Raw genomic sequence first — 25,612 nt, forward strand, 5'->3', positions numbered from 1 at the left:
TACCCCAATAAAATTTTTTTAAAAAATATATAAAGAATGTAAAATATCTCATTAATAATTTTTATATTGATTACATGTTAAAATGATAATAGTTGGATACATTGGGTTAAGTGAATATATATTAAAAGGAACTATACCTGATTTTTTGCTTTAATTTCTTTTCTAGAAAATTAAAAATTTTATACGTGCCTCACATGGTATTTCTATTGAAAGGCACTGTCTTGGGCAATGCCTTTTATGAGAATTTCCAACAACTGTTGACCTTTTGGACACACTTTATTTCCCATTATACCCTTTGGCAAAAGAACTGTTGATCCCAAGAGAGAAAGAAGTAACAGAGGAAAAGATCTCCCAGACTCATAATTTATAATTGTGAAAATTAGCCTCGTGCACTTTTTAGAATTGACTCTGTGAGCTCCTTGAGGGTGGGAATGTGTGTTCTTCATGCCTGTACCTCCAGCAACAGGTGATGTGCTTGGCCCAGAATTTGGCTGGGTGAGGGGCTCCATAGGGGGATGATGGATGGATGGGTAAATGGCAGGTGGGTGGGAGGGTGAGAGGAGGAATGAATGACTAGATATATACCGTAAGTGGCCGGAAAAGTCTGCATGTTTTTTTGATATCATTTCTCACAGATCATTATAATGATTATCACCATCTTTATTCATGACACCATTTAGGTGCTGTGGGAATGCATGCTTCCAGCTCTCTCAGTAGGGAGGTTAATTTTTTTTCAAGACAGCATTAGGATACTGATCTCTGAATACACCTTCTCTCCCAGTGGCACCAGGTCTGTTGGATATGCAGACCTGTATACATTTGGGAAGCTTAGGTCACCACCCTGATTGCAAACAAGGGCTAGGGGAGTTGAAGTTATGTTTTTTTAGAAACACAACTTTTACATGTTTACATCTCAATATTCTTAAAATAGTCAGGTTTAAACTGTGGCTTTGGAGATGGGAGGAATAAAGCTACCCTAACCGCCCATCCTTTAGCACCCATCCTTTATGACTGGGCATAGGGGATTCCCATTCCTTATTTGATGATTGGTTCCATTACCAGGAGATGTTCTCCTGTTTCTATCTTCTTTTTTTTCTTTTTTGGCTGTGTTGGGTCTTCGTTGCTGAGGCAATCTTTCTCTAGTTGCCGCAAGCGGGGGCTAGTCTTCATTGCGGTGCGCGGGCTTCTCATTGCGGTGGCTTCTCTGTTGTGGAGCACAGGCCTTAGAACGCGCGGGCTTCAGTAGTTGTGGCTCACGGGCTCTAGAGTGCAGGCTCAGTAGTTGTGGCACACGGGCTTAGTTGCTCCGGAGCATGTGGGATCTTCCTTGGCCAGGGATCGAACCTGTGTCCCCTGCATTGGCAGGTGGATTCTTAACCAGTACACCACCAGGGAAGTCCCTCCTGCTTCTCTCTTGATTACTCATAGTAAACATATGCCTTCTTATCAATACAGCAGTCTCATTTTGTGTGCTGACCCAGCCCATTCAGAGATGTTAGATCTGTGTTCTTTCATCTAAGCCTCTGTACAACCTCCTCTGTGATAGTCTATTTACTTCCATGAAAAGGAAGTCACTGAAAAGTTCATCTTTGAGGCTGTTTTTACTTCTGGGTCCAATTGAAAACATAATGGGGACTTCCCTGGTGGTCCAGTGGTTAAGCCTCCACGCTTCCACTGCAGGGGGCACGGGTTTGATCCCTGGTCGCGGACCTAAGATCCTGCATGCTGCACGGCGCCGCCAAAAAAAAGCAAAAAAGCAAACATAATGAATTGGTTCTGAATTGCTGTCCAACTTGCCTGGCAGTTCAGTGTCTTCCTTCCTTTTTTGTTGATTCTGAGTAAGGATTAAAAGGATATTTTTCATGCGACTTATTTGTCATTATGATTCCCGGCATAGACTACACCATTCACTAGTCTTTCTATAAACCCGTAACAATAAAATCGTAATAAAGCCATCAGAGTCAGCTCTTATTATCTGTATTGGAACACATGACTTTACAATGGTTATTCAACTTCCTCCTTAATTGTGTTCTCATATAATACCCCATTTCCCAGTGGAAGGGGAAGACTGAGGTACAAGACTGGTTGACAGTCACATGGTGAAATAAGTCAGAATGAAGTTCCTCTTCGTTACATGCTCAGCTGAAGAGCTAAAGCAGAACAGAATTACTCGGTAGAATTCCTCCTCAGGACAAGAAGTCATCATTCTATCATTTCTCCCCTGAACGTCATATTTTGAGCCATTTTAGGTACAATTAGCCTTTATGTCTACAACCTCCTTCTTTCACTGCAGAAACCTAACCCCCTCCCCCTCTTCGCCTCAGTAGCCAGCACACATCAGTATCACAAGGTACAGGGACAAACAGAGTCCGCCCCTGAATTGTCATCGGGGCTGGAGTGACGCCAGGTGTGGCTGTGAAACTTGCAGGCCTAGGACAGTCAGGCTTCCCAGATTTTCAAGGAGGTTTGTGGAGACCGTAATGCTTGGCCTTCTCCTTCATCCTGCTGTGCTAGACCCATTCAACTTAAGGGTCTCGTGTTCCCAACAGAGGAGAAATTTTGTCTGTAAAGCTGATACACCCTTTGCCGTATACAGTATTTCACTTGTGGGTTTGTCTTAAATTATTGAGGAAAAGAAATAGGTTTCATGATATTCACATGATGCCTGCTATGGAGTATTGCAGACCTTTTGAGGGATATATTGTGTGTTCCTGCACACGCGTGCACACACGCATGCAGTGGGGTGAGGGTGGGGTCCCAGTTTATTCTAGTGATGTGTTCTACGCAGATTTTTTACTTTCTTTATATTTCTATAATTAAAGTTGTAGAAACCTAAAGTTAATAGCACTTAGGGAATAACTCCAGCTCAAATTCCAAATATCAACATTCTGTTTCATTCGTGTCAATTCAATTATTTTGAATCTGACTAACCTTCCACCTATAATAGAGTGTGCATTTCAATTATTATTCCCTTTGTGCCTCCTATTACCATGGATAATTGAGATTTGACCCTTTATGACAGCTAATAAAATAGACTTAATATCCAATTGGGAGAAAAAATCTTTATAAACCACCCTGATCTGATTGCTTCATTTATGTAAATATTCCATCAGAAATGAACTTGAGCAAATTTCAACAGCAGCTAACTGATCATTATATAAGGAACAACAAAAAAGTGCTCCATGTTAACTGAATTTAGACATGTGTTACCCATCAAGCAATGTAAAAGATAAGTATTTTATGCCTTATAATCTGGCTTTTTAATATAAAATATCATATTTTCCATATTATATCCCCATTGCAAGCGTTTCTCAACCTCAGCACTATTAATATCTGGGGCTGGATAATTCTTTGTTGTGAGGGACGGCCTTGTATACTGAAGGATCTTTAGCAGCACGTGTGGCCTCTACCCACTATATGCCAGTGGCAACTTCTGAGTTGTAACAACTAAAAATATCTCCAGACATTGTCAGATGTCTGCTAGGAGAGGGGAGCAAATCAGCGCTATTTAACAACCACTGATATGTGGGAATTTGAAAACTGCCATTTTAATATTTTTATCTCTTCAAATATTCTCAGAAATTGTATCTTAGTACAATAAAACAAATAAGGAAATGTGATAGCCCCTCACACAAAATATTGAGGTAGAATAGTAGAGGGAAACTCTGATTATATAAGATTTGGTGGTGAAGGGTGGCAACTAAGACACAGAACTAAGACATAGAATTCAAGAACTCTTTGGGGGCTCTGCTGCTATCAGCACTGCCATTCCAGCACCCCCAACTTCTCAGGTCATATTGGCCCAGGACATAAGATGTTTCCACTCACTGGAGATGTTTAGGTCGTCAGAGCAGATTACGTCTCCCCTACATCACCAGAGAGTCTTTGGGAAATTCAGTTCTCCTGAGTAAGCACTTAGTGCATGCTCAGTGGGCCAGGTAAGGGATTCAAAGATGAACACGATACAGTCTTCAACTTCTAAGAGCCTCCCGTCTAGTGTAAACAGCGTGTAAGCACTCTGATGGGGTATGAAATACTAGTAATAGTTAATATTCCAGCATGCTGTAATGTTTTTTCTCTGCTTGAAGGACGTCACAGTAAGATGAGGAGTAATGTTTTCCCCAAAATAGATGGTCAGCCCACAGTGAGAAATGTGAATGCTTGGATTGATTCTTAGGTCCCTGAGTCTGAAGGACTTTGCAAGGGAATTAAGCAGAGTCCCTCCCTCGTTTTTCAGACTCACTTAGCCCTTGATTTTAGAATTCCTTGTGGTCTGCTTTACAGACATTGAGACATCCATGCAAAAACATCCAAAAAACAAAACAAACAAAAAAACACCTTAAAAAAGAGACCTTGAATCAAAACCGGCAGGATTGTTTAAAAGCCCTAAAGTTGGCGTTCTTTTATGCAACAGTGATTTGTTTAAAACTAACAGGGAAGTCTCCCACTTGCCTTTTTAGCCGCCCTCTTGTACATTCATCTTGGTTCAGAGCGGCTTGGCATATCCTGACACACAGTTGTGCCTTTATGAAGTGTAAGTTATAGCTCTTACATACAGAATGTCCAGAATCCTGATGAAACATTAATTAGGATGTGAAAAATCAGTAAAAACTGGGACTCTTTCTATGCACTGAGAAGTGAAGGCACAGATTAGGAACCTGGGACTTTATGATGCAGAGAAACAGATTCTTCACATCCAATGACAAAAGGAGTAGCATTAAATGATTTATGACACATTTTATTTCCCATTAAAATTGTGTGCTGTGATGGAACCATTTCAAATCTGTTCAAAACTTCATTGAATTTTTAAATTCAGCTAGCTTTCCGAGCATGGTGTGAGGTCCTCAAGAAGCCAGGCAGAGAACTGTGTGTGTCTATGTGATGTTGTTTATAGCCAGCTGTGACTGTTCATCACAGCATCTGTTTCTTGTTTGGAGGTCTGGTTGATGGACTTGGTCCTGGCCGGCTACCCCTGGTGTGATGGCACTAAGTTGCCATGTGCTGCATCTGAAGTCATGCGGAATCATACAGGGATTTTAGGTAGAACTGTCACATTCATAGCCCAGAGGAACAGATACAGATGCTTTAAGGTGATGATTTTTAAACTCTCTGAGGACTTCCCTGGTGGCACAGTGGTTAAGGATCCACCTGCCAATGCAGGGGACACGGGTTCAATCCCTGGTCCGGGAAGATCCCACATGCCGTGGAGCAAATGAGCCCGCGCGCCACAACTACTGAGCCTGTGCTCTAGAGCCCGCGAGCCACAACTACTGAGCCTGAGCGCCACATCTACTGAAGCCAGCGTGCCTAGAGCCCGTGCTCCACAACAAGAGAAGCCACCGCAATGAGAAGCCCACTCACTGCAACGAAGAGTAGCCCCTGCTCGCCGCAACCAGAGAAAGCCCACTCACAGCAACAAAGACTCAATGCAGCCAAAAATAAATTAATTTATTTTTAAAAATAAATTAATTTATTTTTAAAAATAAATTTTAAAAAAACTGCTTTATTTAGAAAAAAATAAACTCTTTGAACAGCCGCTCTCGCTAAGAAACACATTGTGACTCATTATACATTTATATATATAAGTATATATAGTTATATATTAAGTATATATGTATACTCACATATATATACAAATATACATTATATGCTATAAATATATTTATTACGGACACAAAATTTAATGAAATGTTGCTTATCCTTATTACTTGAGTGTCACTCAAATATTTCATCTCTATTTCAATTTTTAAAATGCTGTTTACATTTACTAAATTAATTCCATAGCCTACAGATTGAAAAACACTGTTCTAGGTGGTCTGCCCATATCCAGCAGTTGGTAACTACCACATTACTATAAGCAGGGGCAGACTTATGAAATGATGCCATACTTTGACCTACTAGTTGATGCAGAGTGACATTATGAAAGCTGCGGTTCATTTGGTACATCTAGTTTGCTGCAGAGATGGCCTTTCTCTTAATTGCATTTGCTAAGGTCACTGCCAGTACTTCTTTATCATATCAAAGGCTCTAAGGAAATCAGTTATTGCTAAATGAATAAATACATGTGTTACACCTTGACATCAAATTTACATGAAATGTCAATAGCAGTTTTCCTTATAGAATTCTGAACATAAAAGAATCAATACATATTTTAAAAACTGTATCACTAGATGTTGTCTTTACAACTTGCTTATATTGTTGCACATTTTATAAAAAAATGTTTAAGAATTCACATATTGTTTGGAACGATAGTAATTTTTTCCCATACTACCTTACTTTCTTAGGCAATAGCTCTTAAAATTTGGGGGTTAAGGTCAGTTTGAAATTCTGATGAGATCTATATGGCCCATCTCCCCAGAATGAACAAAACGTTTATTCCATAGACCCTCATTTGAGAACCCTTAACCTGGATAGAGGTCACTGTTCATATCCTCTATCCAGAGATCAGTCAGCATCTCTTATAATCACCCAGACTGGAAGGAAGCATTGTACTCTTGGTATCTAAACCAGGGGCTCGTACTCGTTCAGCAATATCTGCTGAATTGGGACCAGAGCCAGTCTAGGAAACAGCTCTGTTGGTCCTGTGTTTGCTGACACATCAGCCAGATTAGGCTCCAGGACCAATGCTGTGGGGTGGTAAGTATAGGTTGCAGACAGCCCTCTTGAGGTGTTTGAAGCTGTTTCCAAAGTCTCCAGGTAATGGACAGGACATAATCATAGTATCTTTTTCTAATGTGTTAATTAAAATATTCCCTAGATTATACCAAATATTTTGGGCTTTTTTTGGATAAATATCATTCAACAAGGAACAGAAAGTCCATGGAGAGCTTAAGCTAAGTTCTGTAAAGCACAGGAGTGGGGCACCACTGCCACCTTTTGGTAACATAGCTTAATTGCAGGTTCAAGATTAAAGTTACTAAATGGTAGAAAATATACCTTCCTTGATATGCTGGGATAGAGAGAGAGCATGTGTTGTTAGAGCCTGCTTTGGCTCTGCCCTTTGTACTTCACATTGGCTGTACAGGCCCTGATTTCACGTATCCTCTGTACCTCTTGGCAGGATTGGAGGAGCCATTCCCACCGTGTTCTCCTACTTTGCTGAAGTGCTGGCCCGAGAGAAGCGGGGTGAGCACCTGAGCTGGCTCTGCATGTTCTGGATGATCGGTGGCATCTACGCCTCTGCCATGGCCTGGGCCATCATCCCGCACTACGGTAAGAGGCTGGCCTTGCGCCAGTCGGGCGATCATCTTGTTTTATTTCAGCTTCCATTCCCATCCCTTTCCTCTCTCGTAAATGCTGATTTGAGAACAACACTGTCATCATCATCTTTCTCCCTCTTGTAATGTATAGGAGTCCCACCCCCCCTTACAGAGATCTGTGTAAGGTAAGACTGTGCCAGTGATCATTTAGGGGTCCTTTTTCATTTTGCTATTTTTAATGCCACTGCTTTCAGTTGTTTCCTTTGTGCTATCAACTCTGGGGTCCCCACGTAAGTGGAGGTGAAAGGATGCATAGATCATAATCAGCATATAAGGCAACGTGACTTACAATTGTTCTGGGGACTTTCATGCACAGGAGGCACCCACAAGTGCCTTTATTCGTCTCCTCTGGGCTTAGTCCAAGGCTCAGCCCATGTCAGCCTCACCTCTTCTGGCAGCTCAGAACTGGGATGGGAGCAGGAAGAATCCCATCTTGTCAAGGACCATCAATTTGCAGAACTTAAGAGGTGACTCTACCACCCTTGCTCCACAGGTCCCCTCCTCAGTTTCTCCTAAGCACTTAACCATTCCTGCCAGCTCAGAATACTTGAAGGTTTCATGTTTCTGAGCAGTACTTGCCTTCTCAGAAGGCACAAGCTCCCAGTTGCTTCACCCACAAACAATGAACTGCTGGGAGAGGTTAACAGAATCTAGGAAGTGAATTCAATATGTAAGGAAAGGGGAGGGGACGTGTTCTGGTTATATTTGTGCACGTATGAGTGTGTGTATGTGTATGAAAACAGGCTGAAGTTGGCAAACTATGAGTACTATGTACGTTAAAACCACTATGACTTCAAAAACTCATTCTTTGTTCTATCTAAAATCTAATCAATCTAAAAAACTAGATTTCAAAAATTCACTCCTTGCTCATTTTCTGGTTTTCTGCCTTTTTTTTTTAAAGAACAGAGCAGCTTTTCATTATAAAGCATAGTTCTGTTACGGAAAAACCTTAAGTGAATTTAACTCATTGCTATAATCAAAGACAAGACAGACTTCAGTGTTCAGATGCATTGTGATTTGTTTTTCATACTGAGCTATAAAATTCATGTTGTCACACTCTTTCTTTTAATAAACCTAAGAAGTTATTTGCAAACCACAATTGTATTTGACAACAACACAAAATACACAAGACATAAGAAATTGGTTACGGGGCCTGAAGAGAACTTTCCTTTGCCAAACATTTGAGTGTGATGGGTTTCTCATTTTTAGACTCTTTGGTCACTTCTGGGCCAGAGATGCCCTCATATAGGCAGTTAACCATATCCACCGTGAGGCTTGTCCTCTGCCACCATCTGAGGAATTAAAGGAGATTCTCCTCCTTCATCTGGGACCTGAGGACCTCAGTCACGCTAAGAACCTTCCCCTGTATGGCGGTGTCTAACGCCCGCCCCACTCAGCTCGCTGTTCCCAATGGAAGAGTCACTTAGCTACCACGTAAGGAATTGCTCCTTAGGAACTATGTATCAGGAGACAAAAGGGAGATGCGGGGCCTGGGCAGAGTCCAGCTGTACCCAGCATTGCCCCCAGAGCCACCGCTGTTTGTGTAAATGGAGATAAGGTGCCAGGTGCAGATCGTCACAATTACAGCCCCACTGGCCGTCTCTGCCAGGTACTTGCACAGAGCACAGCCTGGCAGCTGGATTCCATCTGAGGCCAGAATGTTCTGTGTCTCAGCCTCTGGTGACAGCACAGCTTCTTGGCTCCTGGCTTTATTGCTGCCCCCTTCCTGGTCCTCCCTTCCCATCACATCTCAGAATTTCTCCTGCTGGCCTCCCTAGACTCATAACTCAGGCTGGCCTTTGCAGTCTGCCTGTTTCCACCAGGCCTGGACATGATGGGTTTTGTTTTTGATTTTGTTTCCTCACTCAGTATTCAGCTCCCCAGACTCCTGCCTTTCGCACATCCCTGCCCTTGAACTGTGATGAGCATTGTGGAGGGCTCCAGGTTTGTCTCTGGCCTTGCCAGCTGTCAGTGGCCGACCCACAAAAGATTAGCATGATCCCCACCTTTATTTTTCTCAAGCACACATAAGATATTCTTATTTGAGCAAAAAGGGCCACCTAAACCATACATAGCCAGAAAGAGGGAGGTTGTGAATCATAAACAATGCTTGAAAAGTTACAGAGACAGTCACAATACAACAGAATTAAATGTATCTGAGGCTGACATTCATTTCTGTATTGAAGGAACCAATAATGACCTGGTTAAGAAATCAGTAACAGAAAATTAAAACCGTATGCCCATGCTTTACTGAAGGCTTTCCATGGCCAGAATGTGGCAAAAAAAAAAAAAAAAAGAAAAAAGAAAAACCAGCAAATTACTGCTGTCAATCCTGTCTGTGTATTAGAATCAGCAGGGGAGGTTTTTTAAATACCCTTGCTGAGTTCATTTTATACTCTTGCAACTTGAAGAGTTTTAATTTTTTCAAAATAAAAGAGCTTAATTTTAAAAGTCCTGTGCTGAGGCTTCTGGGGGATGATGATGTTCTTATCTGGATGGGGATGGGGTGGGTTTCAAGAGTATTTATTCATTAAGCTGGGTGCTCAAGGTTTGTACATGTCACTGTATGGAAGTTACACTTTTTCCTAAGCACATTTTAATAGAAGTTTACCACTTCCCGCACCGCCCTGAAAATACCCATGCTTGGGTCCTACCGCAGATCAAATGAGGCAGGTTCTCTGGGCTGGGGACTTAGCATCTATCCTCTGAAAGCCCCCAGGTGGTTCTCACGTGCAGCCCAGATTGAGATTTCGTCAGCTCTGTACCTCTCCCAGTGGGTGATGCCCAAAGCCCCTGGGACTTTGTCATGTATATACAGGGCAGCTCTGAATGGGAGCAAACAGCGAGCCTGACCTGCGTGGTTGACTTATTCAGTTGGTGTTTGAGTTTTAATATTGTTGGTTTCATCCAGGCTAAAGGGCTTTTCCATTCATCCAGTTCAGAATCACACTTTAAAAGTAACTGTAACATCTAGATATCTCTTCTTTCCAATGCCACATCTTTTTACTCTACTTAAAAAAAGACAGAGGGTTAAAAGTCCATGTACCTTCCCTGTTACCTCTGAAAAAATAAGAAGCTTTCTATTTTCCCTCTGAAATCCTGCAGGGTATAAATGATGCCACAGCCCACAGAAATAACAAGAGAGCATGCAGGTCCTCGCCTCTCTATCTTTCATTCAGGAGACCTCTGAGCACCACCCCTGTACAGTGTATTGAATTTTCACCCAGCAGGGAAGGAATTCAGGGCACAGTAAAGCAACTCAGAGTCAGGTACTGGAGGGAAGGAATCAGTAATTGGCATCCACATGGCAAGGATGTAAAGGGATAGATGATGCGTATAGTCATGGGGAAAGCAGGTGCTCTTGTGTTTCTGGGCGTCACCTTTCAGCATTTGTGGCTGAGCAGTCAGTGCGTCAAGCCTGAGCATATGCCGTGAGACAAGAATTGTGGCACCAGACAAGCTTCTGATGCAAAGCAGACCTTGAGCTGGTCACTAAGGATGTTGAAAGGAAACCTGGAGGAATTCTTAGGAAGTTAGACACAACTTTCAGAAAGGGTGTTCAGACCCTTTCTGCAGGGGCTGGTTAGTTAAGACTTGGGCTGTGCCAGAAGCTACTGATGGATCTCGGATTCACCTGGCCTGCCGCCAACCAAGTTTCTGTACAAGCGTCAGATGACGATGCGCTTTACCTTCCCATCACTGCTCTTGGGGCTGCAAACTTCCTCGGAGTCAGATGGATGCCAGCACCTGAAGGTCCGCACTCTGACAAGACGTTAGGGGACAGGATACGGATGTCATCCCACCAGGCACCTTTCCTGTAAAGTAAGGGAGGGGGAGAGAAGAACCCACCCAGAAGTAAACACCTTGGCCTCAGAGCTCAGGGACCTGTAGCCGCTGAGAGCAGGTGTTAGAAAGTGTGGTTCCTCTTGACCCACACCCATTCTCAAGCCAACACTTGACCCACAGTGGGGACTGGCTTCTGGTTCACAAAAGAACAAGCATTGTGTCAGGGAACAGACGGCACAGGTACAAAGGTTGCCTTGCAGCCTTTCTCCCCTCCTCCATGTCCCCTATGTATCAGGACACCTCAGCATTGAATGGAAGCCCCAGTGCCCTAAGGGGAAAGTGGGACAGGGAGCTGAATCCCAGGCCCTTTCACTCCTTGGCTGAGAGCTTTCATTGAGTCCCGGGCTTCGGAGTTGCTGCCAGGTTGCTGTGCTGTCCGCTCCATTAAACCCTCTGTCGTCATTTCCTTTCTTTCTTTTTTTTTTTTTTTTGTTTTTTAACATCTTTATTGAGTATAATTGCTTTACAGTGGTGTTTTAGTTTCTGCTTACATTCACTTTTATATCAGATGAGGTACTGTCCCCTGCCGAGTTGTGTGACAGTGCACAGCAAGGACCTTCAGTTAGCTAAGTGGGAAGGCTCTCAGCACGAAATGCCTCAGCTCTTAGAGCCCACAGCACCCAGGCTAGAGCAGCTCCGCTGCCTCCATCGCCTACCCCTTGCTGCAGACCTCCAGGGCCAAGCTGGGGACGCCCATAGAGCCTGAGCCCAGCCCAGCCCTCCCCCTCCAGCTATGTGATGTCTGGGCTTAAAAACACACAGAGTCCCAAGGCTGTCTGAATTATCAAGATGTCTTCTACTTCCTTTAGTTACAAGAGGTGTGAAGCTAATGCATTTCTTCTCCCTAATGGTGAAACTGGAATGAAGGGAGGAGGGGATGGTCGAGTAGCTGTCTGGTTGAGGAAGGAAACAGGGAAGGCTGTGTACATTTTGTTCACAAGAAGGAAGGCAGTGTGGCCGAGGGCAAGAGGAAACAGCGATAGCTGATTTGGCGTCTCAGCCCTGCTGCTTCTGGGCGTGTGAGTTTGTCAAGCTTTTCAGTACCCCCAGCCCCATTTCCTAAGTCAGCATTTTGAGATTGAGTGTAATGATCATGTTAGAGCACCTAGTTCATAACTAATGTTCAAAAATGGTAGCTGTTATTGCTAACAGGTTCATATCCTACATGGGATACCCAGACTCTGTCAGCACAGCCCAGTGTGAGCTCAGAGCTATGGGGAAAGAGGGAGAATGAGCTAAATGCGTAAAATGTGTAAAGTTTACCTAAAGGGTGAGAAGATCAGAGGAAGCAGACCGGAGAAAAAATAAGAAAAAATGTAAGATAATGAGAGAGAATCAAGGAAAAAACAATACTGTAACATCTTGACTACCTGCAACCCAATGAATCAGAATCTTCCATTCACTTATTTGTTGGATGAATTAATACTCAAAAGGGCACATCCTATATAAAGACTCATTTTAAAGGCCATGGTGCCACTCCCTGGGTAAAAAGAACAAGAGCCTGATGGCCCTCACCTGCTGACACACATGACCAGCTGACCTGTGGGTTATTACATGGACATCCCCAGAGCCAAGCTCTGTCTCAGCTGCAAGGTGTCCTACCTACACTCTGGACACAGGTAGTCCGCATGGGCTTAGATATGACAGGCCCTGGTTCCAAGCCATCTCTGTCATTCTCTAGCTTTGTCACCTTTAGGGCAGTTACTTAGGCTCTCTGACTCTCAGTTTCCTCATCTACAAAATGGGCATAATACCCATTACAGGGTTGCTGTACTAAAGGACTATATACAAAAAAAGTGGTTACTTAGCACAGTGCCAGACACAACTAGTTCGTTAAGTGTAGTTTTTTCTTTCCACAGATGGGGCTGAAGTTGAAGTGAGGGAGGAAGAAAGAACTGGAATATTAAAAAGGTTTTACTCCCCTTTTCCTAACCATGTTTTCTTAACTGTTCACTTATCATTTGAAGGTTGTGGAGATGGATAAAATGGGGAAAGGCACAGGAACGGAACTTGTAAGGCATGCCACGGTATTCTGCACCCACTCCAGGATGGCAGGGGAGGGATAAAATGAGAGCTGGGATCCCACGCACCAGCCCAGCCAGGACAGGCAGGCAGCAGGTGACCCCAAGCCCTGCTGCCCAGCTTTGCCATGCTTCACTGAATGTCACAGCCCTGAAGATTTTATGCTCACGTGTCTGAGTAAGACACTGAAAAGGGAATCAATTCGGTATATCAGCATACGCCAATATGATTTCTTAATTTGTCCATTTTAGAATCAATCCCATCTTTCATTTTAACAAAATGACCCTTGGACTCAGATTTCCTACACTCTATGACTGCCATGCAGTCATAAAATACATCAGCACCCCCCCAAAAAAAAACCCCAATAATGATAGTCTTTTAGGGCTTAAGGTGAGATCAAAAAGGCATTATCACAGTTTAAGTGTATGGCCATTTCTTCTGTGAGTATGTCTCCTTGTTCATAGTACCCAGAACAGAAGCAAGTATTTCAGAAGTCCCGCGTTCTTAAACATAGCCACCAGCCAGCTCTCCCACCCGAGCCCTCCTGTCTCTCTCCTCACCCTATACATCACCTGGGGAAAACATGTTTATCAGCTAGGGTGCAAATAGCCCCTCTACCCACAACAAAACCATCCCCTGCTACAGACCCAAAAGACGTGTCTACTTCCTTGAGGGATGGAGAGTTCTGCACGGTTTGGGGAAGTGCTTTTCAACTCTCACTCTGACCTTTGTGGTTTGTATAGTGAACTTAGAGGAGCTGCCTCTTCTGCTGTGCATCAATCCAATCACCGTGGAGCTCAGGTCATAACTCTTCCATTCAAGCTCCCCAGAAAGGGAGGCGATGTCAGTCATTTGTTGAGACCCTTCTATGTCCCAGGCATTGTACCAGGCGCATTGTTTTTGTCAACTTTAATAATAAAATAGCCCGTTATCTTACCAGCAAAATTCAGTTATCGCCAGAGGAATTGCAATTTGGGAAACACAAGCTATGGCAGACCATAGGCAAATCCAGAGATCAAAAGAGGGGAGCTTGCTTTTATAGAGAAAAGAGGGGAGTTGGGAGGGGCTGTTCCAAAGGAAAGTTCATTGGAAGAAAGCAAGAGTTCAGGGTGGTGACTGCTTCTCTTTGGCTGGGCTGTGGTGTTTCTCATTGGCTGGGCTGTTGCTGGGCAAGGAGAATCTTCCTTCTGGGTAGTAAACTTCTTCCTGTTTGGGGGTACAAGGTACTCTTCTTTCTGCAGGGCGTGCAAATAGAGTTGAACGCATGCAAATGATGGGGAGTGATGATGTGTGAGAGCTCCCTCTACTGGCCTTCCTGACTCTAATTTTAGTTGAGGTTTTTCTTACTGATTTTCACATCTTACACACATAATCTTAAAATGGAGAAATGGGCTTTAAAAATATGGCAGTCTTCTTGCTTGTGTATTCATGTTAAGAGCTAGACTCCTGTGCTGCTAACACTGCTAGGTGACACTGCAGAGCTGGGATCTATAATCTATCCCTCGGGTAGTCAGGTGGAGCCTACAGACTTCCTTTCAGAATAATGTTTTTAAATGCAGAAAATGAAATAAATGAAACCAGTTGTTTCAAAATACAGTTATCAAAATGTATTAGCATATTAAGTAACAATACCTATTGACAGGTCTAATAGCTACCATAATCTTGAAGTAGATAGGAGCATAGAAGCTAAAAATCAACAAATGCTTTCTTCTGAATCCTAGGGAATCACTGGACTCTAGGTTCTTCCCAGAATCCCACCTTCCATTTCTTCACCATCTGTATGAGTTAAGATTAGGATTGACTAGATATAAAAGAAAAAAAAATTAACAGGCATAAATAAGTTAGAAACTTGTTTTATAGCACATAAAAGAAGCCTGGGCGGAGGCAGTCCAGGACTGGGATGGTAGCTCCATGGTCATCATCAAAGGTCCCAATTCGTTTTATCTCAGAGTTCCACCATTCTTAGCATGTTCCAACCAGGAGGTCCACATCTTAGGCAGCACAGAGCAGGAAGGACATATAAGGGTATGTCTGTGCTCCCATGAAGAATCTTCCTGGAAGCCCCACACAGATCCACTTAAATCTCATTGGCCAGAACACCAACACATGACCATAGCTAGCTGCAAAGGCATCTCGGAAATGTATAGCCGACTCCTAAGGAGTAAGGAGAACACAAATCAGGATAAAGTGGATACTGGGGGACAACTGGCCATCTCTTGTAGGAAAATCTTGTAGGACTGTTCATGTATTTCATAATCAGAAGTTTAAGTATGGTCTTTTTCTATTAGTTTTTGTATGGATGTATGGAAAGCAACTTCAGCTAACTCAACCAGAAAGGGATTTATTGGAAAGCCACTGAATAGCTCACAGAATGGTCAGGAAGGCTGAAGAACCAAGCTTGGAAAAAACAGCAGGAACTGAGTCCTTCCTTTGGTGTCTGGAAGGGCTGTCAGCAAACTCAAAATTTCAGCACCTGAACCCAAAGAAAACACTTACTGTCTAAGAAAAATTAGCTCAAAGTTAACAGCTTCAGTTTCTAGTGTAGAAAGCTTCCAAGGAGCTTTGATATTGGTTTGATTGCTCTTCAGAAGTCATGGGGGAGAGTTTTCTTTGCAAGATGAAGTCCTTAATAAATCATAATCACTAACACACGACATTAGAGACAAGCTATCCCAAGCGCTCACTCAGATAAGGAGCTTAGCATACACTAATGTGTGTCAGGAGGAGAACCAGGGCCCATATGAAGGTCGGTATGGTTCAGGCTAGTATGGCCTTTACAAGTTGGTTTCAGAAAATGTAGGTACAAGACTCTAGAAAGCCCCAGACAAGTGAATCCTCCGAAGCATTTCAGTGAGCCAAACTTTCCCGGTCCTCAGATCACAGTTGACTACTAGATCCCTGAGAGTTCCGCAAAGCAAATGTGAATCCCAGCCTGACAGCAAGCTGTGTCTTCCACAAATCCTGGAGACCTTGATCTCCAGTAGAGATAGTGGAACCTACAACAAATAAAAACAGAAAAGTTGGTTTCATTTACTCTAGGTAGAAGTGGCTCCTCCAAAAGCTGTTGACATTAGGGTTTGTCTTGAAAACAGTGAATACACTTTAGAGTATAAACATTAGTTTAAAAATTAATGGCAGGGGCTTCCCTGGTGGCGCAGCGGTTGAGAGTCCGCCTGCCGATGCAGGGGACATGGGTTCGTGCCCCGGTCCGGGAAGATCCCACATGCCGCGGAGCGGCTGGGCCTGTGAACCACGGCTGCTGAGCCTGCGCGTCCGGAGCCTGTGCTCTGCAATGGGAGAGGCCACAACAGTGAGAGGCCCACGTACCAAAAAAAAAAAAAAAAAAAAAAAAAAATTAATGGCAATACCAAATGCCAGTGAGGATGCAGAAAATGCATGTCTCATGCATTGCTGGTGGGAACTCAAAATAGTGCCACCACTCTGGAAAATAATTGGGGGGTTTCTTTAAAAAAAAAACTAGACACGCCTAACATACAACCCACAGTTGCACTCCTGAGCATTTGCCCCAGAGAAATGAAAATGTATGTCCTCACAAAAACGTGTACATGGTTATTCAGAACACTTTTATTTGTAATAGCCCCAAAGTGGAAACAACCAAAATGTCTCCAATACCATAGAATTCTATTCAGCAATAAAAGGAAATGAACAGTTGATACAACAGCTTGTAGAGACCTCAAGGGCATTTTGTGAGGGAAAAAGCCAATCTCAAAAGATATAAAACATTCTGGAAATGACAAAGATAGAGATGGAGAACAGGTGAATGGCTGGCAGGGGGTAGAGGTGGTGAGGAGAAAGGAAGCAGGTGCGACTACAGTGGAGCCGCCCCCAGAGATCTTTGCGTTGATGGAATCGTGTCTTGACTGCAGGTGGTTACGTAAATCCACGCATGTTATAAATGACGAAGAACACATTATACCACAGTCAGTTTCCTACCTTTGGTATTGTACTACAGTTACGTAAGATCTGATCCTTTCCAAGCACTGAGAGAAACTCAGTGAAGGGTACATGGGATCTCTCTGTACTATCTTTCCAGCTTTCTGTGGCTGTATTTCAACATAAAAAGTAGAAAACAAAATTAGTACTACTTTTTGAAGGGCATTTTCACATATATCATCTTATTTATTTTAATAATCTTGGGAACAAAAGCAACAGTAAGTGTCATTCCCATCTTTGGAATGGAGAGCCTGCTGCAAAGAAAGTTTGTCATTTCCCAAAGTGACACAGAAAATGGAAGATAAGCAATTAGAACCAGTCTTCTGATCCTCATTTCTTCAAACTGTTCTCCAGACATGCCAAAGCTAAGAAACGTCCTCACAGAACAACATACAGAGGGTTGTTTCGAATCATTTTTAAGGTCTCTACAGTGTGTGTATATGGCCCACATGGCAACCATCCATCCCCACATCTATCCGGGTGATGCTGTCACAGCCCCTTGCCAAGCATTCTAAGCAGTAAGCCTCCGTCATTTGCCATAAGAAAAACCAGTCACACCCAGAATTCTGTTATTTTTAAAACTATCCTACTGAAAATGTTATGAGACAGAAGAGGTTTTTACATCACGCACCTTTTATCCCACAACTTCATAAATTCTCACTTGACATTGGTGTTTCCTACAAAGGCTACACTGCGTCTTCTCTCTCCCTCTCCCCACACGGTGCATAATTTCACTGGCTTCTGTCTCCTTCCTCCAGAAATCTAACTGCATTGCCCACCCCACTCTCCTTTCTTATGCACAGAAATTCAGCTCTGCCCAGCTTCTAGCTCCAAACTTAGATACTCCACCTGTATTACTCTGCTTGGGCTGCCGTAACAAAATACTGTAGATCGGGTGGCTGAAACTAAAGAAATGTGTTTTCTCACAGTTCTGAAAGCTGGGAAGTCCAAGATCGAGGTGCCGGCCAGTAGTTTCTGGTTGAGGGATCTCTTCCTGGCTGTCTTCTTTCTGTGTCCACATATGGAAGAGAGAGAGATCTCTGTCTTCCTCTCCTTGTATCCAATTAGGGCCCTACTCTTATAACCTCATTTAACCTTAATTACTTCCTAAAGAAATTATCCCGTCTCCAGATACAGTCACATTGTGGGGTGGGGTTTTAACATGAATTTTGTGGAGACCCAGGTCGGTCCATAGCAGCTCCCATTGAAAGGGCCTTCCAGCCAAGAAGGGGCCTTCCAGCCACCAAAAGCACCCCCCTGCTTTAAAGGCATTGGGGCTTATTCATTTTTTTCTAATGTTTTTCTTGTTAGATACCTACTATCAAACCTAACTCTGAAACACTTACCTTTTTTCTCTCTAAAACAAGGTCTTAATGATAGCCTTATGGTTCCATAAGAGCTCCCCAACTCATCTCTCTGCACATCTCTATATTCTGAACTAGACAAAGTGTGTGTGTGTGTGTGTGTGTGTGTGTGTGTGTGTGTGTGTGTGTGTGTCTGTCTGTCTGTCTGTCTGTCTGTGGAAAGAACTGTCCTGAAAATACCCCTGCTGGGCTGAATTCATCATTAACCTAATTAGGTCTCTTATCCAAGGCTTACAATTAGCACCATTACCAAGTCTTGGTAACTAACTGCTGTGCTTCTAAATTAACTGTCACCTGGGGGGGGACATAAAAATTGTCATCATCTTCTAAAATGTTCCATGTTTGGGCATATGATCATTCCCCTCATTTCCATCAATAATATTGAACTGCCTTAGAGGGCAAGAGATATTTACAGTTTTGTGGAAAGGTAGAGAAGGCTTCCCTGATATCTTAGGGTACCAGCTACAGAATCTGGACTTCATTTTTCTGCCATATGCATATCGGGGTCCCCAGAAGGAGGAATACTCCATTCACTTGCCTATATTGTTAAGGTGAAAGGACGTAGAGCTGCCATCTGTTTTCTTTTTTTTTTTAATAAGTTTATTATTATTTTTTTTGGCTGTGTTGGATCTTTGTTGCTGCACACGGGCTTTCTCTAGTTGCAGCGAGCCAAGACTACTCTTCATTATGGTGCACGGGCTTCTCAATGCGGTGGCTTCTCTTGTTGAGGAGCACGGGCTCTAGGCACTCAGGCTCAGTAGTTGTGGCTCACGGGCTTAGTTGCTCCTCAGCATGGGGGATCTTCCCAGACCGGGGCTCAAGCCCTTGTCCCCTGCATTGGCAGGCGGACTCTCAACCACTGCACCACCAGGGAAGCCCTGACCATCTGTTTTCTACAAGCACAGTGTTCTGTCATTTGTAAGGAGTAAGCCAAACTTTGATTTTTACATAGCCTACCAGCAGAGACATTGGTGCTGAATGACCTGGAAGTTTCTATTCTCTTATGGGCTGATTTAGCATTTATATTTTATGCAGCTGTCTCTCTGTCAAAATCGAGCTTAGATTTGCTCTGAGTTGCTTTTAGAAGGTCTCAAGGCAAGCCCAGTTGAAGATGCAGGTGTGTTATCTTAGAAAATATCGCCATTCAGCACAACTGGACCCCACTGCGAGTGTACCCATGTAACTAATTCCTGAAGATACACAATTAATGCCTAGAAGAGCTCGTTAGAAGAATAGATTATTAAATAGGACAGAGTTTGAGGTTGAAGGCATGATAGGGAAATCTTAGTAATTCCTACAAGGATTCTTCTCAAGTTTGGAAGGTGCTTCTTCTTTAGGAAGTGTCTAATCTTTTATGTAATGCTGGAGCATGTTTCCACCTGAGGACAGATTAAATTGCATTTTCCACTTATTCCTCATTCTTAATGTTCACTCCCCAATGAGCTCTTCAGCTGTGCTGCCCATCACACTGTGGAATGTACAGGACAAAAAGCAGCCCTGAGGCCTAGAGAGGACACTTGCAAAGAGGCTGGAAAACAGTGAGCATGAGAACTGTGTGATGGGGACACGGCAGTGGTCAAGGTCTAAATCTGGCAAAATTAAAGGAGGCAAGATACGGCAAAAGAAAACAGTGTGGGCTAGAGCAGAGTGGGATGGTTACTGTAGATCTTAACCAAATGAACTGTCCTAACTAGAAAACGCTCTTGTTGGTTGTTTAACCCAGTAGTAGTGGAAGAGATGAGCTATTTCCACCATTTGTATATTCCCTTGCCCAGTCTTCTCAACAATTCAAAGCGTATCTGAATGAGATGATTGGCAAGTGTTAGGAAATCAGTTGAGGGTCATGGAACCAATATAATTTTTTCTGTGTTTAAGTCTAAGTTATCCTACAAAGAAATGTATCCTGGGACTTTTCCCCCATCATCGCTAAACAAGCTGAGATTTAGCCTTTATTTAAATTGCTCGATGAGATATTACACTGCACTTTGGGAGTGGCAAACATTTTTGTGTATCTACACTGTGCCTGGCCCCATGCTGGAAGCCAGAGATTCTTCTAGGAGTGTGGAGAAACATCTGTTCTTGGGTAACAGGGAAGAATCCTGAATCCAAGCTTTGCTTCTCATCTTCCCTGTTTCGGCCTGTGGGTTCACAGTACCACTTTCTCAAATACTGTGATGGACTTGAGAGTACGTCCTTCCTGGGACCACTTTGAATACCACTGTGTTCTTCAACATACAAATGGTGTTACAAATTAGATGGAGGGAGCACATCAGCCTGACAGGTTAGGGGGAGGGTTGGGGAGGAGTGGGGCTAGAAGGGAAGATGAGGTATTAAGGGTCAGAAGAGTCTTGGTTTCATGTGACTTAACAGTTTAAGACTGAGATGGCCAACATAAATATCTTAGTGACCAAATATCTTAGTGACCAAGGTGATGTAAACGGGTGAAGCTGGCAAGAAAGAGGACTGAAGCAAACGACAGAGTCTGTGCCCTTTCTAGAGGGTCGGCAGCTACTCAGCTGCAGCAGGTTTAGCCGTGCAGCTGTTGAAGCCTGGTGTGGCCAGATCTGATTTACCAGAAGGCAGGATTCTGGAGATATATATATATATATTTATTTATTTTTTTCTTTTGCTGTACGCGGGTCTCTCACTGTTGTGGCCTCTCCCGTTGTGGAGCACAGGCTCCGGACGCGCAGGCTCAGCGGCCATGGCTCACGGGCCCAGCCACTCCGTGGCACGTGGGATCTTCCCGGACCGGGGCACGAACCCGTGTCCCCTGCATCGGCAGGCAGACTCTCAACCACTGCGCCACCAGGAAAGCTCGGAATTCTGGATATTTATTTGAAGTCTCTCCAATTTTCAATCTACCAATTTTAAAATGTATCCCTATAGAGATATACATATGCGGTCAGCAGAATGATGGTCCCCAAAGAGCATCCTAACTCCCAGAACCTGTAAATATGTGAGGTTACAGGACAAAGAGGAATTAAGGTTGCAGATGGAATTAAGCTTGCTAATGAGCTGATCTTAAAATAGAGAGATTACCATGGATTATCCGGTGGGCTCAATCTAATCACAAGGGTCCCTAAAAGCAGGAGATAGAGCAGGAAAAGAGAAGCAGAGAAGTGGTAGCATGGGCAAGACTTGGCTTGGTGGTGTTGGCTTTAAGGATAGGGGAACGGGGCTCTGAGCCAAGGAATGTGAGCAGCCTCGAGAGGCTAGAAAAAATAAGGAAATATATTCTCCTCTGGAGTCTCTATAAGGAATGCAGCTCTGCTGACGCCTTGCTTTTAGTGCATTTCAGATCCATTTTGGACTTTGGACCTCCAGAACTGAAGATAATAAATTTGTGCGGTTTTTTAAGCTCCTAAGTGTGCAATAATTTGTTACAGAGCAAAAGGCAACAAATAAAACTAGAATAAAATACATCAGTGTAAGTGATGAGATTTGGCGAAAGGATATAATTCTGTAGCCACCACCTCAATCAAGATAAAGAATACTTCCATCACCAGAAAGTTCCCTCATGCCCCTTTGCAAGTCAAGTCCCTCTCACCATGCCTGACACCTGGTCAGCAAAGATATGTTTTCTGTCTTTTGTAAAATTTCATATAAATTGAATACTTCCTAGAGGATGTAATTTTTGCGTCTGGACTCTGCTTTAGCATAATGCCTTTGAGATTCGTCCATGTAGTTGGGTGTTTGAGGGGTTCATTCCGTCCTGTTGTTGAGTAGCATCCTTATGGATGGACCACGGTTTGTTAATCCAATCACCAACTGATGGACCTTTTTGACTCTTTACACTTGGGCTATTAAGAATAACGTTGCTGTGAACATTTGAGTACAAATCCTTGTGTGAATGAAGTTTCATTTCTCTTGGGTAAATTCCTAGGAGAGAGATTGCTGGATTGTTTGGTAAATGTGTGTAATTTGATGAGAAACTTAAAATATTTTCCAAAGTGATCCTATCATAATCACTTAATTTTTTCTGAAAGTTTTCGCAACACTACATGGACCAAACAACATACACTTGTGCCAAATTTGGCCTGGGGAACTGCTGGGTTTAAGCCAAAGAGAGCCAAGCTTACCTGGAGGGGAGAAGACAGGTAATTACCCTGTGCTGATGCAGAAGACAGCGGGTCTCTGAGAGTCTGAGTGGGAGGAAGATTTTCACAATTAAGAGAAGGGCAGGTGGGACTCCTGGTCCTCAGGTACCTGCAGGGCAGCTGTGCCCTTAAGCCAAAGAGAATGGAGCTGGGCCCCTGGAGGAAGAGTCCCCGTGACCAAAGAGAGTGAGAGCTTAGTTTTGCTTAGAGGTTGGAAGTGAGCTAGTGATTGCCAGAAGGGCAGGGCCTTAGCATGGCCTGGTGAGGAAGAAAACAGGCTCACAGGGACCTTCTGAGGGAAGAGTGAGATGCAGAATATCTGATTGGTAGGCATCATCATCGCACAGGAGAATTATCTTCAGTGGTTTATAAAGACTTTCAGAGACATCATCTCATTGTTGCCAAACCAAACTTGGGTCTGCTTGCCCACGTGCAGTAAAGGCAGTCTGCTGACACAGGATTGTGGTAAAGTGCAGTGATTATTGTAAGGCCAAGCAAGGAGCATGGGCAGCTGGGGTTCAGAAGACCTGAACTTCCCAACAGCTTTCAGGGAAAGGTTTTTAAAGGCTGAGGGAGAGGGTTGTGGGGTGCATGATCAGCTGTTGGACATTCTTCTGACTGGTTGGAGGTGCCGTAATCAGGAGTCAACATCATCAACCTTCTGGTTCCAGCTGGTCTGGGGTCTGCATGCTTGTGGTCAACATACAGTTAACATCTTCCACCTCTTGGAGATTTCATTATCTGCAAAACAGCTCAAGGACATGGCTCAGAATACTATCCATGGCCCTTGAGGAGGAACTAAAAGTCCTTGACTTTGTTTAATGGCTCAAGTATATTATTATTTTGTCTTGCTTGACTGTTTTCATTTTCCTTTGTTTCTCCTTTTTCTCAATTCTCTGATTAAATTTGTTCTTTGGAACTCAGGGGAAGCTTAAGAGGTTAAAGTTGTCCTATAAACAAGAGACAGGCAGATAACATGGTAGGGGAGGGTAGTCTTTCTCAGGAAGTCCCCACAGGGTCCTGCTTGGTTATAATTCCCCTTTTTCTTTGCTATTCCTCCATCTTGAGGAGGAACCGGTGCAGGACAAGAAAGGGAATAAAGTTTTGGATAGAGAGGTTAAATCATGAACTTGGCAAAGGGACTCGAGGGACTCTGTTTCATCGTGACACAAATGAAGTCAAACTGTGTGACAGGCTGTTCTGTGCAGTGGCTGGCCAGGCAGAGGACACTAGGGTAAACAAGTGGCCGGGCTCACTTCTCCCGTGACCATCCCTCTTACGCTTGGGTGGTTTGTGACCGAGGATGCCTTGGGCCAGTGGTGACATTTCTTTCTTGTAGTGGACAGAGGTTAGCGTTCCATGAGAGAGAAAGAGAGAGAGAAAAAGGAAAGAAAGACTGTGGAAGTGGGTATCCACCCCTTTCTGATCCAAAGGTGGTACCAGTGGAACCAACTAGGAGGAGCCATTAACCCAGGCCCTTGGTGGGGCATCCGTCCTCTGTGCCCTTCTTGTGCCTGGTGCACACCTCTGCCTTCTACTGGGGCTAGAGTTTTTAGAATTTTCCTCATGGCTTCAATAAAAAAAAAAAGGTTTCTTTAGTATTCTAAGCAATTTCTGGACTCTGAGTCCAGAGATCAAAACTTAGTCATCTTTTACATGCGTCCCAATGTTCATAGCAGCACTGTTGACAATAGCCAAGACATGGAAGCAACCCTAATGCCCAGCAACAGATGATAGGCTTAAGATGTGGCGGGTGTGTGTGTGTGTGTGTGTGTGTGTGTGTGTGTGTGTATACACACACGGTGAAATATTACTCAACTATGAAAAAGAAGAATGAAATACTGCCATTTGTAGCAACATGGATGAACTTAGAGAATATTATGCTTAGTGAAACAAGTCAGACAAAGACAAATCCTATATGATATCACTTACATGTGGAAACTTAAAAGATAACACAAATGAATGTATATGTGAAATAGAAACAGACAGATATAGAAAATATGTGGTTACCAAAGGGGAGAGGGAAGTAGGGGTACAAATTAGGGGTATGGGATAAACAGATATAAACTACTATATATAAAATAGATAAGCAACAAGGATACACTGTATAACACAGGGAATTATACCCACTATCATGTAATAACCTATTGAATATAATGGAAAATAATCTATAAAAATACTGAATCATTATGCTGTGTACCTGAAACTAAAACAATATTGTAAATCATTTTTAAAAAGTCATCTTTATAGCCTCCATGGTACCAGTCACAGTGCCTGACCCAGATTAGCCCATAATGAGTGTTATGATGAATTGAGGCACAGGGCCGTGTAATAAATGCCTTGGTCAGCAACGTTAGACCCTCAGCAAGTCTGATCCAAGACAATTACTGCCAGTTCTCATTAGTCTCATTAAACAAACTTGTGCTGTGAGGTTATTTTCTTCCTTTGTGAATCACCATTTTTAGGAATGGGTTGCCATCTTGGTGACAGTTGTGGCTGATGGACTTTGAAGTGAGGCGTGTTCCATCACGTTCCACGTAGCTCAGACCTCTGCGGGAGCTATTCTTCAGAGCTGCAGAATTGCAAGTTGCCCCAGGTTTTGTCCTTGCTGAGCTAATGCTTCACTGCTGTAACTGAAAGTGGTTCTCAAGCTTCTGGGTTGTTGTCGTTTCCGTCTCTGCCTCTCTCTCTCTCTGCTGTTTTTGGCCTGTGACTCACATTCTGATTCTAAAGCATCTTCAGTGGCCTTTGCAGGCTGCTCGAGGGATCCAGGCTGTTGCGTTTATTTGAAGGGTCAGCCACTCATTAGGTGCTGAGCAGGCAGGGAGTCTTTCTCGCTGCTGAGAATCAATTCCAGCCAAATCAGATCCACTTGGGGGTCTCTCAGAGAAGAGCTTGCCCACATGGTAGTGGTTTGAAGAGCACTGAAACGCCTGATGCAAGAGGGACAGAGCAGAAGATGGGCTGCAGTGACGTGCAGTCTGTGGCTCACAGCAGACGAACCTCACAGTGGAGAGACTTCAGAAATCAAAGTTGACTGTCATGCTGAGGAGGCCCGTCTTGTGCT

At 43.5% G+C, this 25,612-nt stretch overlaps 1 protein-coding gene across 3 annotated transcripts in view; it reads left to right on the top strand.

Moving 5' to 3' along the window:
• The window catches only part of SV2C (synaptic vesicle glycoprotein 2C), a 481,273-nt gene that overhangs the window by 373,325 nt on the left and 82,336 nt on the right, over positions 1-25,612 (top strand). For all 3 annotated transcript variants that reach the window (XM_079916961.1, XM_079916963.1, XM_079916962.1), the window contains one exon: positions 7,061-7,212. In XM_079916961.1, coding sequence (XP_079773087.1) covers positions 7,061-7,212 — 152 coding nt within the window. The remainder of the gene's footprint in view (positions 1-7,060; positions 7,213-25,612) is intronic.

The sequence above is a fragment of the Stenella coeruleoalba genome, assembly GCF_951394435.1.
Source record: "Stenella coeruleoalba genome assembly, chromosome: 3".
Classification (NCBI taxonomy): Eukaryota; Metazoa; Chordata; class Mammalia; order Artiodactyla; family Delphinidae; genus Stenella; species Stenella coeruleoalba.